Consider the following 14033-nt stretch of genomic DNA (forward strand, 5'->3'; position numbering starts at 1 on the left):
GCACCAGCGGGGCGGGGGGAGGGGGCACCGGGCATCACGGGGGGGGGGGGGGGGCACCGGGAACCGGCGGGGGGTGGGTGTGCACCGGGCATCGCAGTTGGGGAGCACCGGGAACCGGCGGGGGTGGGGTGAGGTGTGGAACGGGCATCGCAGGGGTTGCACCGGACACCGAGCACCGGCAGGGGGGGCCACCGGGAACCGGTTGGGGGAAGCACTGGGCATCGGCGGGGGGGGGGCACCGGGCGCCGTCGGGGGGCTCCCCCCGGGTCCCGGGAATCTCGGGGTGGGGGGGCACCGAGCACTGGGTACTGGGGGGGGTGGGGGGGGTGTCCCTGGGGGCTGGGGGGGGCAGGGAGGGGCAAAAGCCGGTCGGGCGGCGGTGATTGGCCGAGGCACGGCGTCATCAGTTGCCGGGCGGACCGAGCCGCCGCAGGTTGGCGGGGCGCGTGTAGCCGGGGGGCGGGGGGGGACGAGGTGGGGGGGCGGGGTTGGGGGCGGGGACAGAGGGAGGGGCGGGGAGACGGGCGTGGCGAGGGGCGTGGGGGGCGTGGTGACGGGCGGAGGGGGCGGGGTCGCGAAAGTGAAACCGAAAGGCGGCGCGGCGGGATTGAGCCGGGAGGTACCGGTTGACTCTGGGGCTACTGGGAGGGGGGCTGTACTGGGGGCACTGGTGTGCTCTAGGATCCAGGGTGGGGTCCAGGGGAGCTGAGGGAGCTGAACTGGGAGGACTGGTGGTGAGTGGTGAGTGGCCCAGAGTGCTGGGCGGGGTCTTGGGGGTCCAGGCTGGGACTGGGGGGCTGGACTGCGAACACTGGTGTTGACTGGGTGAGCATCCCAGGGTGCTGGGTGGAGTCCAGGGGAGCTGAGAGGGCTGAACTGGGAGCACTGGTGTTGGCTGGTGAATGCCCCAGGGTGCTGGGCAGGGTCTTGGGGATCCAGGCTGGGACTGGGAGGGTAGACTGGGAGCATTGGTGTGTGCTCTAGGGTGCTGGGTGGGGTCTAGGGGAGCAGAGGGGGCTGAACTGGGAGCGCTGGTGTTGAGTGGTGAGTGTCCCAGAGTGCTGGGCAGGGTCTTCGACATCCAGTCTGGGACTGGGGGCGCTGGACTGGGAGCATTAGTATTGACTGGTAAATTCCCTAGGGTGCCAAGCGTGGAGCTGCACTGGGAGCACTGGTGTTTCCTGGTGAGCACCCCCAGCCATGGCGCTGCTCCCTGCCGTCCGCCTGGCCTGCCTCCTGCTCCTGGTTGACCTGGTGGTGCTGGCAGCGCTGGCCCAGCTGGCCCCAGCGCTGGCATGGTTGGGCCTGGCAGCTGCCTGGCTGGAAGCCGGACTCCGGCTGCTGGCATTTATCGTGGCCGGGTGGCTCCTGGCGCCGGGGGGTCCCCAGGGCGCCGCCGTCGTGCTCAGCCTCAGTCCAGCCATCTTCCTCACCCTCCGGAGGCTCCTGGTGCCTTATGGTGCCGCACCGGTGCTGCTGGCCACGGCCACACCATCATGGTTGGCCCTTGACCCACGTCACAACTGCCGCGGCGCTGCTGACTTGGGCCACGCCGGCGCCCGGGGAGGCCGTGGGCACCAAGTCGCCGGTGGCCGTGGGGCGGCTGCTGGCGCTGGCGCGGACTGAGTGGCCTGTCCTCGGTGGTGCCTTCCTCTTCCTGGTGTTGGCCGTGCTGGGTGAGTGATGGCAGATGCGGGGGTGGCGTCTTGGCATTGCTGCCGCCCCCCACGCTGACCCCCCGCCTCGGTGCCCATCCAGGTGAGTCCGCGGGGCCGTATTGCACCGGCAAAGCCCTGGATGCCGTCAAGCGCGGGGATGGACCCACCGCCTTCACCATCGGCCTGGTCATCGCCGCTGATTTGGGCAGGTGGGGATCCTTGTGTCTCCCTTGCTTGTCTGTCTGTCCCCCAGGGGCTGGCTGACAGGGCGGGTCCCTGTGTCTGTCCCCCACCCCCAGCTCGCTGTTCGCCGGCTGCCGTGGGGGTCTCTTCACCTTGGCGCTAGCCCGGCTCAAACGGAACACCCGCTACCGGCTCTTCTCCTGCCTGGTGCGCCAGGATCTGGCCTTCTTCCAGAGGACACCGGCAGGTAGGGGGATTCCCCCCACCCTCCCCCCCACCCCAGGACCCCCAATCCCACCCCTCACCCCTCACTGTCCCCACAGCCAAACTGTCCGCCCGGTTGGCCAACGACGTGCCCCTGTTGTGCAACGCGGTGCCGAGCAGCGTCAACGTGGCGTTGCGGAGCTTGGTGACGGTGGTGGGGTTGGGTGGCTTCATGGTGGGGCTCTCGCCCCGCCTGGCGCTGCTGGCGCTGCTGGAAGTGCCCCTCGCCATCACCGCGCGCAAGGTCTACAATGCCCGGTACCAGGTGACAGCGGGGATGGGATGGGGATGGGGAGCAGGGGGATGGGAGTGGGACGGTGGGAAGGGGATCAGGGAGATGGGGTGGTGTGAATGTAAATGGGAATGGTGAGGACAGGATGGGATGGGATGGTGGGAATGGGATGGCTGGAGGGGGACTGGGTGGTGGGAATGGGAATGGTGGGGACGGGATGGGATGGTGGGAATGGGGTGGGAGGATGGCAGTGGTGGGTATGAGATGGTGGGATAAGGACAGGGAGACAGGATGGGATGGGGACAAGAAGACAAGACAGGACAGTGGGGTTGGGATAGGGACAGGGAGAGGGGATGGGACAAGAGGTGCAAGATGGGGGCAGTGGGGACTGGAGGGGATGTGCTGGTCGGGTGGGGACTGTGGAGGGGTAAGTGGGGATGGGGTGGGGCCAGTGGGCATAGTGACAGTGGTGTGGGGACCCTGGGGGTGGAGGACAGAAGTTTGGGGCTGGTGGGACGGGATGGCGGGGGTGGGCTGGCAGAGCGAGGCCAGTGGGGATGTCCTGGTGCCACCCTGTGGCACTGAATCCAGCCACCCCTGCCCAGGTGCTGCAGCGAGCCATGCTGGATGCCACGGCCAACACGGCGGCGGTGGTGCAAGAGGCAGTCTCCTCCATCGAGACGGTGCGGACCTTTGCCGGGGAGGAGGAGGAGGAGCGCCGTCACAGCCAGGCACTGGCCGAGATGCTGGGGCTGAAGGACCGGATGGACGTGGAGCAGGCGCTCTTCACCCTCGTCCGGCGGGTGAGGCGGGTGCAGGAGGGACGCCGGTGTCTGAGCACCCCTGTTTCACCCCTGCCCTGCTCACTGACCCGCCCCCCCCCCCATCCCTGCAGGCACTGCAGCTGGCTGTGCAGGTGCTGGTGCTCTGCTATGGGCACCGGCAGCACTCTGAGGGGACCATCACCACCGGCAGCCTCGTCACCTTCCTCCTCTACCAGGCTGAAGTTGGCCACCACGTGGCGGTGAGACCACTTGACGCGTGTGACCCTACCTCCATCCCCGCCGCCACCCTGTCATGTCTGTCTGTCCCCATTTGTGGTGCCAGCGGCTCTGTCCTGCACAGGCACTGGTCTTTGGCCACGGCGACTTGCTGAGCAAAGCAGCAGCCGGCCGCAAGGTCTTGGCGTACCTGGACCGGGAACCCACCGGGGACAGCGGGGGTACGTGGGCGCCCACCACGCTGCGGGGCCACGTCTCCTTCCAGTGCGTCTCCTTCGCCTACCCCATGCACCCCAAGCACCTCGTCCTACAGGTAGAGCCGGGAGGAGGGGGTGGCATGGGGGTCCCCAAGTAGAGGACGAGGGGGTCCCTGAGCACCCCCCCCCCACCTCCCCACCCCAGGACGTCTCCTTTGAGCTGCGCCCTGGTGAGGTGACGGCGCTGGCAGGGCTCAATGGCAGTGGGAAAAGCACCTGCGCGGGGCTGCTGGAGCGATTCTACGAGCCCGGGGCCGGGGAGGTGCTGCTGGACGGGGTGCCGCTGCGGGACTACGAGTACCACTACCTGCACCGCCAGGTGAGGGCAGCGGCAGGCAGGCAGGCAGGCAGCACAGCTGTGCTGAGCGGTGCCCGGTCTCAGCCTGCGCCTGGGGGCAGGTGGTGTTGGTGGGGCAGGAGCCCGTGCTTTTCTCTGGCACCATCCGAGACAACATCACCTTCGGGCTGGAGGGCTGCACGGAGGACGAGGTGAGAGCGGCCGCCGCTGCTGCTGGTGCCCTGGACTTCATCTTGGCGCTGGACCAGGGCTTCAACACCAGTGAGTGCCCGGGGGGGGTGGGGGGGGAGCACCCCCAGGGACCCACAACTCACTCACCCCCCTGGGCCTTCGTCCTGCAGGTGTGGGGGAGAAAGGGGGGCAGCTCTCAGCAGGGGAGAAGCAGCGGATTGCCATCGCCCGGGCCCTGGTGCGGCAACCCACCGTCCTCATCCTCGACGAAGCTACCAGTGCCCTGGAGAGGGAGGGCGAGGAGGCGGTGAGCAGCGGGAGGTGTTGGGGGGGGGGGGGGGGGAGTTCTGGACCCACAGCGCGTGCTGAGGGGCGCTGGCATCTCCCACAGCTGCAGCAGTGGGTGCGGAGCTGGGGGACCCGGACGGTGCTGCTCATCACCCACTGCCCAAGGATGCTGGAGGCGGCCGACCGTGTCGTGGTGCTGGAACGCGGCACCGTGGCCGAGACGGGGACGCCCGCTGAGCTGCGGCACAGCGGTGGGCCCTACAGCCGCCTGCTGCAGCGCGCTCCTGGTGCGGGGTGGCCAGAGACGACAGGGATGGGCTGCGGGGAATAGCGGCTGGCTCCTGCCCCAGGGGCTGGGCAGAAGGGGCCTGCTCCCATCGGGATGGAGATTTGTACAAAATAAAGCAGAACTTCTGCGGCGGGGAGCTGGCTGGCTTGCAGGGGTGGGGGAAAAGAGCCTTGGTCACAGACCCTACGCACCGCACCGTGCCGGAGAAAACCAACTCTACCCCAGCCAAATCCAGCCCAGCCCTTGACCTGAGGCTGCGAGAACAGCCCCGGCACTGTTAGAGGAGAAACAGCCTGTTGGAAGGTAGAATCAGCATTTATTGTGTGAACCAGGAAATGTACGCATGCAGAAGAAATCAGTTGCAACCTTGAAATTTGTCATCATTGCAGTGCTCAACTTAAAAATTAACAGAATACAGGAAGTTAATTGAGCCAGAAAATCCACCATTGTAGGCAGGCGTGGGCAGGAACAACACAAGATCTCTGCAGGCAGCTCCCAGCTTCCTCCAGCAGCCCTCTGCGCCCAGCCCGGGAGCGGGCAGGGGGCCGCATCCAGCCATGTGCCAGCCTCTCGTCAAGCGGTCAGATGGGCATCACTGCAGGGACGGGAGGAAGAGACAGTGTCACCCAGGGACACCTCCCTCTCCCCAGCTCTCTGCTCTGGGGTCCTGCTGACCCCCTCCTGCAGACTGCTCTTGCTCCGGCTGCGGGTCCCACAGGGGAGCAGGGAGAGCTGGGGTCACCCCGTCCATCCCCCCTGGTCCCACACCGCACCTGAGGCCGCGCTGCCGGAGCCCCCGTCCGTGCCTGCAAGAGAGAAAAGGCCGTCAGGCGCCAGCCCCGGGCTCGCCACGGGCACGGTGCACGTGCCAGGAGCAGCCCGGCAGCCATGGCCGCGCTGCAGCCACTGGGAGAGGAGGATGGTGCCGCGAGCACCGGAGGGGAGACACAACCTCTTCCCTACATCCCCACCACGGGGCTTTAGAGAGGGGCAGCACAGGGAGGGTGGGGGATGGGGAAATGCCGGCAGCGGCCAGAAACCAGAGCCACGAGACCGCCCCGGCGCTGGGCAGCGGCTGGAGCTGGACCCGACCCCGGTACTCACTTGACGCCTTGTCGTAGCCCTTCTTATTCTTCTCTGCAGAGAGAAAGAACTGTCAGCACCCACCGCGCTTTGCCACCAAGCTCAGGGGTTCCCCAGAGCACTGCGGCTTGTGCCCGTAGGGCCTCCCAGCCCCCGAGGCCCTGCCTTCCTCCCACACCCCCTGCCTCACCGGCCCCCGTGCTGTACCTGATTTCCACTTCCAGAAGGTGAATCCAGCGATGATGGCGGCAACAGCCCCGATGGCAAGAGCCACCGCCAGCACGATGGTGAGCAGGTTGGACTCCGGCTCTGGGGGAGAGGAGGGTCGTGAGGAGGGGAAGGGGAACCACCCCAGCCCACCGCTCCACGTGCCCAAGGCCACCGGGCTCACCCCACGCAAAGAGGCCGGGCTCCAGCAGGCTGGCGTGTTCCACGCGGCACCGGTACTTGTCCTTGTCCTCCGGGCGGGCCTCAATAGAGGCCCAGGTGTAGTAGGTGCCGTCGCTGTTGGGCGCGACGCTGCCCCTCTCGGTCTCCGCGTCCCTGACCTCGCCGTCCTTCAGCCAGCTGACGGTGATGGGCCGCGGGTAGAAGCCGTAAGCGCGGCAGTGCAGGGTCAGGATCCCCTGGGCCTCCTTCCCCGACACTCGGACCGTGGGGGGCTCTGGGGAGGGGGTGGCAGTGAGGGTCAGCACACGCACCCGCAGCACCCAGTCCCAGGGTCCCTGACTCGGCCTCACCTTTCCTCTCCAGCACGGCCCGTCCGTAGCTCACGTACTTCCTCAGCCACTCGATGCAGGAGTTCTCCAGGTAGTCCTTCAACTGCTCATTGTAATTCCCGTCCTCCTCCCACTTCCTCTTGGTGACTTGTGCCCCCACGTCAGCCGCAGTGAACGTCATCGTGTTCATGTCGAAGGCAATGAAGTCCCTCCCGTCGTAGGCATCCTGACTAAACCCCCTGGTGCTACCATCCTCCAGGAGGTCACAGCCGTACATGTACTGCAGTGTGTGAGTCCCTGAAACACAACCAAAGGATGGGGCTGAGGGGCTGCTGCAGCCCTGGGCCTTCAGTGGGGAACAGACCCCCGGCAGCACCCCCACTCCAGCCCTGAGCAAGCTCTGGGGGGGATTGGTCACGGCACCAGAGCTGCCCCCCGTCCAGCACTCAGGGTGTCACCTAAAGCCGTGATGCAGACCCCCTGCACCCAGGGCACACCTGGGCTGGCACCCGGCCCCACGGCAGCCTGTGACAGCGAGGGGCTGGGATGGGTCCCCAATGCTGGGGGTGGGACAAGGAGACGGGATGGGGTGGGGGAAGCTGCTCTGGCTCTGCCTTGGGGGCCTGAGCACCATGGGGAGGGCAAGGGGCTGGGAGAGCCTCTGCTTCTGGGGGTCTCAACAGCCGTGGCGATGGCAAGTGGCTGGCACGGGGCAGCCAGGAGCCTCCCTGTCTGGGGATGGGGTGATAGGCCCTGGTGCGGGGGGATGTGCTGGGCTGGGTTGGCCAGAAGCCCCCCGGCACCCCAGCTCTGGCAGAAGAGACCCCAAGCACTGTGGGGCTGGGACAGGGCAGGCAGGACCCCCTCACACTGGGGGACAGGGTGGCTGGGAGCCCTCTGACAACGACACCAGGCAGGGAAGGGCCGGCACAAGCTGGGACAGTAGCGTGGGGGAGGGCAGGGCCTTGGGGGTGGGTTGGGAACTCTCCCATGCCACGGAGTCCTGCCCCAGCCCAGCCCGCGCTCACCCCCGCTCTGGTTGTAGCGGCGCCGCAGGGTGTCGAAGTCCACGCGGTACACCTCCTGATTGCTCTGTGCGATCTGGGTCTCTGAGTCCCAGTACTGCTGATCCACATTTGCTTCCATCCACTGCACCTGGGGCTCCATCTTCCTCCTCTCGCTGTCGTAGCGCACAAAGGGGTTCTGGTCCACGTACCCCACAGATGTGAACCGGGGTATCCCCGGGCTGGGCTCCGACACCGCAACATCGAAGTAGCGCAGGGAATGGAGCCCTGTGGGGACACGGTGGGAGCGGTGAGAGGTGGGGGGCAGCGGGGCTTGTGGGGGGAAAGGGGGGAGGGTGCCCGGGTGCAGAGATGGAGACCGAGGCTGAGTGAGGGACCCAGGAGAACAGATCGGGGGGAGCGCCTCGAGGGGGATGGGACTGGTGGGGGGTTTTGCGGAACAAGGTGTGTCCGGGAGAGGGGTCCAGGGGGCGGGAAGGGAAGCCCAGGTGCTTCCGGATGGGGGGGCGGGGGCAACGGGGGTTGGCCGGGAAGGTGGTCCAGGGGGGTCCGTGTGCCCGGGAGAGGTTCCCTATGCCCAGGCAAGGGAGTTCGGTGGGGGTGGAGGAATGGAGGGGGGGCCAGCGGGGGGCTCCCGGTGCCCGGAAAAGGGGGTACAGGGGGGTCCCGGTGCCCGGGGCGCTCCCGGGTCCCCGCCCGCGCTCACCGCTCGCCGCCCCAACGAGGACCCCCAGCAGCAGCCCCAGGCCCAGCGCCCGGACCCGCTCCATCGCGCCGCGCCGCTCCGCACTGCTTCGGGACACGCACGGCCCCGCCAAGGAACCCCCGCCGCAAGCCCCGCCCCTCCCCGCGATTGGCGCCTCCGCCGCCCGCCCGCCAATGGCAGCCCGAGGCGCGTCGGACGTCACCGGTCGCCGGGCTGATCCCGGCTCGGCAGGTTGGGAGAAGCGAAAGCGAAAGCGAAAGGCGGAGGCAGCGCGGGGGGGGTTTATTGCGGGGACAGTGGACTCCCCCCCCCCCCACCCCGCATCTCCCGGTACCCTCGGGCCCGGACCCCCCTCCCCGCGGCATCCCAGCCCTCAGCCCCCCGCACCCCTCCTCAGGCTCAAAGACCCCCCTGCACCACTCCAGACCGGGTTCACCCCTGGGTCTCCCCAAACCACAGCTCCCCGCCCCCCCCCGTGTTGTCCCCTTCCCCCGGGGCATGCCGGGACCCCGGCGTCCTGCCCACCCGAGGGGGGTACACGGGCGTCCGGCGCCCCTCGGCTCTCCCCACCCCATTTTCCTGAAAAGCAGGTCCGGTTGCCCGCTGTGCAAATCGCCAAAGGACACACAGAGCCGAATTTTCATTGAATTAATTTTTGCGCAATTTAGGGCGTGATTTTTCGTATGATGGTGAGGGTAGTTCACCTAAAGGACACTTATCTTTAGTTCTTACCAACACCCCAATCCGTTGCCCTCCCTGACTATACACTTTATCACCCAGCTTTCCGCATCTTCTGAGGGGGGATCTTCCCTCTAGCAGTCTCTCATCTCTCCTGAAGATAGAGGCATAAAACAAGGGCTTCCCTCTCTCTCAGCTGCCTTCTCTGGCCGCCAAATTCTGTTTTGCCAGGCTCACATGGCTCATTGTTATTACTTTAGAAGAAAGCTCCATTTTCTTTGGGATATCAGTTCCCCCCCTTTGAGACTATGAGACCTTTTCCATGAGTCGCATAAGCCTCACTCCTTTTCATAAGCAGTGTATAATTTCTTACTATCATACTCGTAAGGCATCCGACTCATATACAATCATAATTGTAACAAGCTTTGCAACCATCCAGTGAGGGAGAATTTATGTATCATTTTGTTTAACTGTCTGATTTTTATTGAAGCCCTCAGGTCCTGGCTTGGCTTTGCCGCTTGCTTCCTTCACTTTAATTAATCATCTAGATTTCCAGTAATGGTTGGGACGTGAACACAGGGAGCCTTATCGCTTAAATGTGCATATGCACAAACTCCATCACCATGTAGGAACATCCGAACGCCATTACTTTACCCGCTGTTACGGAATTATTAGCTATTACGTTTTCAAAGGTTTGATTTAAATCTAGAACTCAGATTCCCCAGCCTGGGGTTCGCAACGAGTTTTGGCAGTGGAAGACATGCGGTCATGCAGTTCAGCTGCTGCCATTGTGGATTGTCCCGAATGACCGGATGAGTTGTAAGATGAAATTTCCTTTGCAGACAAATACTGAATATGCAACTGTCATCCTGGCATCGGTAGATTAGCAACATTTTTCCGAGGGGGGTCTATAACTATCCTTGTGGGGAAAATAGGCACTTAATCTCAACGTAGACAAGTCCTGCTTCCTAAGCACAGTTCATCGGGGCGTCTCTGGTCAATCGAAGTCTGACTTCTCCAGCTGGGGTGGAGGTCCATTTATCTTGACGGGGCCTTGGCGCCCTTTCTGCCCCTGTATGATGAATCCAGGAATCAAGTCCTTCTACCTTAACGGCAGTAAAGTCCTCAATAGTACAATAGAGGGCCCTGTCCACTCTTCCTTCGGTGGTTTGCCTTTCCAGGTTCCTATGCAGACAGGGCCTCCTGGCTGGAATGGGCGGACTGGTGTGTCCAAGGGAAGAGAAGCCCTTTGATTTAGGTACCTGCGTAGCGAAGGCAAAGTCTGTGAGAGAGAAATCAAAAATTCCTTGATGGCAGCCTGTCCTCATACATGCATTTGGTCTCCCTTGACGTTGAAGAGGTGCGTAGGACATGCCTTCCCCTATACGATCTCAAAGGGGTTACTCCCTCCTTATCCCTCAGGGTTACTTGGGATCACAAAAGAGCTGAAGGTAGGGCTTCTGTCCAGTTAAGCTGTGCTTCCCGGCAAAGCTTAGAAACTTGCCGCTTGAGGGTCTGATTCAGCCTTTCCATGTTCCCACTCGAGTGAGGCCTCCAGGGGGTGTGTAGTTCCCACTTAATCTGTTAAAACTTGGAAATTCCCTCTACTACTTCTGCAGTGAAATGATAGAATCGGAGAATCACTAAGGTTGGAAAAGACCTCTAGGATCATCAAGCCCAACCGTCAACCCAACGCTACCATGTCTCCTAAATCATGCCCTGAAGTGCTGAAGCCCACTGTCAGAGGAGGTACCTTCTGGAATAGCAAATCTACGTATAATTTCTTTCAATAAAATCCTAATCACTTCTCTAGCGTTGCCGGTACGTCAAGGGAAAGCCTCCGGCCAGCCAGCCAAAGTATCTACTAATACCAATAGATATTTGTACTGATTACAGGTAGGTAAGTCTGAAAAGTCTTCCCTTCCCCAGCCAGTATTCCCTGGGAGTTATTCTTTCTCTTACAAGTCCTCCCATAATGTTCTTCCCGATTTTGGGGTTATTAACACAACAGGCAGTACATTTTTTCACTACGATATCCGCTAGAGTTTGCATCCTGGGCCCAAAAACGCTTCCCTTAGCAGCTAATACCAGCACATCTGCTCCCACGTGTGTTTCTTGGTGTAGTCTTGGGCATGACATTTCCAGCATCGTCTCCGGAACCAACGATTGTTTCAGTGGCGTCACCCACCAACCTTGATCATTTTCTGGGCAATCTAATTGTTCCGCTAACTGATTTTTCTTTCTCAATATGTTTTGGTGGTGATAGTTCTAAACGAGATCGCGGAATTAAGGCTCTTTCCAATCTTGGTTCCTTCAGGGCTACCTCTTTTCGCTTACCTTTTGTAATTTCGCTATTTCCCTTTTGGTGAGCTTTACGATGGATTATTGCAGCCTCCTTTGGCTGGAGAACTGCTTGCAGAAGTTTCATAATTTCTGTTCCGTATTCTATCGGAGCCCCTTGTGAGTTTAATAAACCTCTTTCTTTCCAAATTGCCCCGTGTACCACTCCAAATCCATAGTTGGAATCAGTGTATATATAGTAACTCTTTTCCATGACTCAGTTCTAAGGCTTGAGTCAGCGCTCTCAGCGCCACCTTTTGAGCAGATGTATTACCAGGCAGTGCTCCGGTTTCTGATGTTTGGGTATTTCTTACCACCGCGTATCCAGCTCCGCGTTTTCCTTCCAACAGGTAGCTGCTACCATCGGTGAAAAGCTCCACTTCTGCGTCAGGCAGAGGCTCGTCCCGTAAATCTGGTCTGCTGGAATATACTTGTTCAATGGAGGTCAGACAATCCTGCTGTAATTCATCAGACTCAGAAACTGGGAGTAATGTGGCAGGATTTAATTTCTTTCTCAATGACCACAAAGAGGAGATCCAGTGCACCCTCAGTAAGTTTGCAGACGACACCAGGTTGGGTGGGAGTGTTGATCTGCTCGAGGGCAGGAGGGGTCTGCAGGGGGACCTGGACGGGCTGGATTGATGGGGCGAGGCCAGCTGTATGAGGCTTAACAAGGCCCAGTGCCGGGTCCTGCCCTTGGGTGACACCAACCCCAGGCAGCGCCCCAGGCCTGGGGCAGAGGGGCTGGGAAGTGCCCGGCGGAGAAGGCCCTGGGGGTGCTGGCTGAGAGCCGGCTGGGCATGAGCCAGCAGTGCCCAGGTGGCCAAGGAGGCCACCAGCCCCCGGGCTTGTGTCAGCACTGGTGTGGCCAGCAGGAGGCGGGCAGGGATGGGGCCCCTGTGCTCGGCCCTGGGGAGGCCCCACCTCGAATGCTGGGCTCAGGATTGGGCCCCTCGGGACAAGAAGGGCCTTGAGGGGCTGGAGCGTGTCCAGAGAAGGGCAGCGGGGCTGGGGCAGGGTCTGGAGCACAAGTGTGCTGGGGGGCGGCTGAGGGGGCTGGGGGGGTTTAGCCTGGAGAAGGGGAGGCTGAGTGGAGCCCTTCTCGCTCTCTGCAGCTGCCTGAGAGGGGCTGGAGTGAGGGGGGGGCTGGTCTCTGCTCCCAAGTCACCAGTGACAGGGCGAGAGGGAACGGCCTCAAGCTGTGTCAGGGGAGGTTTAGGTTGGAGATTGGGAACAATTTCTTTACTGCCAGAAGGCACTGGAAGAGGCTGCCCAGAGAGGTGGGGGAGTCACCAGCCCTGGGTGTATTGAAAAGACGTGTAGACGTGGCCCTTGGGGACATGGTTTAGGAGACATGGTACTGTTGGGTTGACAGTTGGACTTGATGATCTTCAAGGTCTTTTTCAACTTTAATGATTCTCTGATTCTCTGATTTAAGGTGGAGGTTAGGAAAAGTGTGACATCATCTTGTTCTAGTAATACGGCTTGGTACCTTGCTAACCTCCTTGGGGAAATCCAGTGGTGCCCCTTGTTTTCAAAGAGACGGTATTAGCATGAGGGACTCACAGAGTAATTGGTTGACCTGGTGTCAGTTTTCAAGAGTCCTCAATTAAGGCTACAGTCGCTGCTACTGCTCTCAAGCGGGCAGGCCAGGCCTTACTAAAGTCATCCAATTGTTTAGAAAAGTATCTCCCTGGGCTTTTCCAGCTCCCCAGTTTTTGTGTCAGCACTCCCAACGCCGCTTGTCTTTCATGTACGTATAATTGAAAGGCTTTTCTCAGATTCGGGAGCCCCAAGGCAGGGGCTTCCATTAGTTTCCTCTTGATGTCATCAAAACTCTTACGACAGGCCGCTGTCCGTTCTGGAATCCCTTCGGTTCCTTTTGTGGCAGCATATAATGGCTTGGCAATCAGTCCGTAATTAGGGATCCACAGCTGACACCACCCAGCCGTACCTAAAAATCCCCTTAATGGTTTCTTGGAGGTTGGTACAGCAGTTCTGCAAATGGCCTTTCTTTCAGCACTTAATTCTCTCTGTCCTTTTGTAACTTAAATCCCATCTATTGGACCCTTTCCTTCCCTGTCTGGGCCTTCCTTTTAGAAACGCGATAACCTGCTGAGCCCAGAACATTGAGTAAGCTAATTGTGGCTTCCAAACACTCTTCGTATGTGTCTGAACCAATCAGTAACTCACCTACACACTGTACCAGTGTTACGGCGTTATGCTCACCGCGCCATCGCTCCAATTCCTTTGCCAATGCATTACCAGCCAACGTGGGGCTATTTCTGAATCCCTGGGGCAGGACAGTCCGACAGAGCTGCATCTTCCCTCCTGTAGTTGGGTTTTCCCATTCAAAGGCAAAAATGGTCTGACTGTTCATCCACAGCTATGCAAAAGAAAGCATCTTTCAAGTCCAGCACTGTAAAAGAAGCATTCCTGCCAGGAATCGAGGCGAGGAGGGTATATGGATTTGGGACGACAGCGTGTACGTCTATAGTTTTCACGTTCATTTCTCGTCAATCTTGTCCTAGCCTGTATTCCTGAGAGTGGGGCTTCCTCACAGGCAAAATAGGAGCATTATATTCCGACTGACCTTCCCGTAATTGTCCGTGTCCTAAAAAGGAATCGATCACTGATTCTAATCCCTTTTTCCGGGCTTCCAATTTGATAAGGTATTGCTTTTTTCTTACCAGTTGGGCTCCCGGTTTTAGTTCGCTCTTTATTGGAGTCGCATTCCTGGCTTGTCCCGGCGTTCCCATGACCACCCCATGGGTACTACCGCACCTAATACCTCGCCTGGAATATTTCCTTCTTCTGCAGGGTCCTTTTTGGTTAGCAGGC

At 60.9% G+C, this 14033-nt stretch overlaps 2 protein-coding genes across 2 annotated transcripts; one reads left to right on the plus strand and one right to left on the minus strand.

The window, feature by feature from the left end:
- The first annotated feature begins 640 nt into the window (after positions 1-640).
- On the plus strand, positions 641-5045 carry TAP2 (transporter 2, ATP binding cassette subfamily B member). The gene is given in 13 exon segments (XM_075076434.1): positions 641-741; positions 1142-1506; positions 1508-1676; positions 1759-1867; positions 1958-2088; positions 2165-2370; positions 2943-3140; positions 3233-3361; positions 3463-3651; positions 3741-3914; positions 3995-4154; positions 4235-4371; positions 4456-5045. Coding segments are annotated over 12 exon segments (2136 nt in total). The 5' UTR covers positions 641-741; positions 1142-1200; the 3' UTR covers positions 4684-5045.
- LOC142049057 (class I histocompatibility antigen, F10 alpha chain-like) lies at positions 4938-8319 on the minus strand. Its single transcript, XM_075076440.1, has 8 exons — positions 8175-8319; positions 7472-7735; positions 6465-6740; positions 6116-6388; positions 5932-6033; positions 5746-5778; positions 5415-5447; positions 4938-5236 (listed from the first exon to the last, which is right to left on the minus strand). Exons 1-8 carry the CDS (start codon positions 8236-8238, stop codon positions 5223-5225), a joined length of 1059 nt encoding a protein of 352 aa, XP_074932541.1. The 5' UTR covers positions 8239-8319; the 3' UTR covers positions 4938-5222.
- Between the last annotated feature and the right edge of the window lie 5714 nt (positions 8320-14033).

The sequence above is a fragment of the Phalacrocorax aristotelis genome, chromosome 31, assembly GCF_949628215.1.
Source record: "Phalacrocorax aristotelis chromosome 31, bGulAri2.1, whole genome shotgun sequence".
NCBI classification, from domain to species: domain Eukaryota; kingdom Metazoa; phylum Chordata; class Aves; order Suliformes; family Phalacrocoracidae; genus Phalacrocorax; species Phalacrocorax aristotelis.

What these genes read in the sequence shown, in the direction of transcription:
- LOC142049057 (XM_075076440.1), bottom strand. Translation starts at nt 8,238, where the DNA reads ATGGAGCGGGTCCGGGCGCTGGGCCTGGGGCTGCTGCTGGGGGTCCTC. An exon ending in CCTCGTTGGGGCGGCGAGCG is followed by an intron (nt 7,736 to 8,174) that starts GTGAGCGCGGGC and finishes GTGTCCCCACAG; the next exon opens with GGCTCCATTCCCTGCGCTAC. An exon ending in GCCCGGCCTCTTTGCGTGGG is followed by an intron (nt 6,034 to 6,115) that starts GTGAGCCCGGTG and finishes CCTCTCCCCCAG; the next exon opens with AGCCGGAGTCCAACCTGCTC.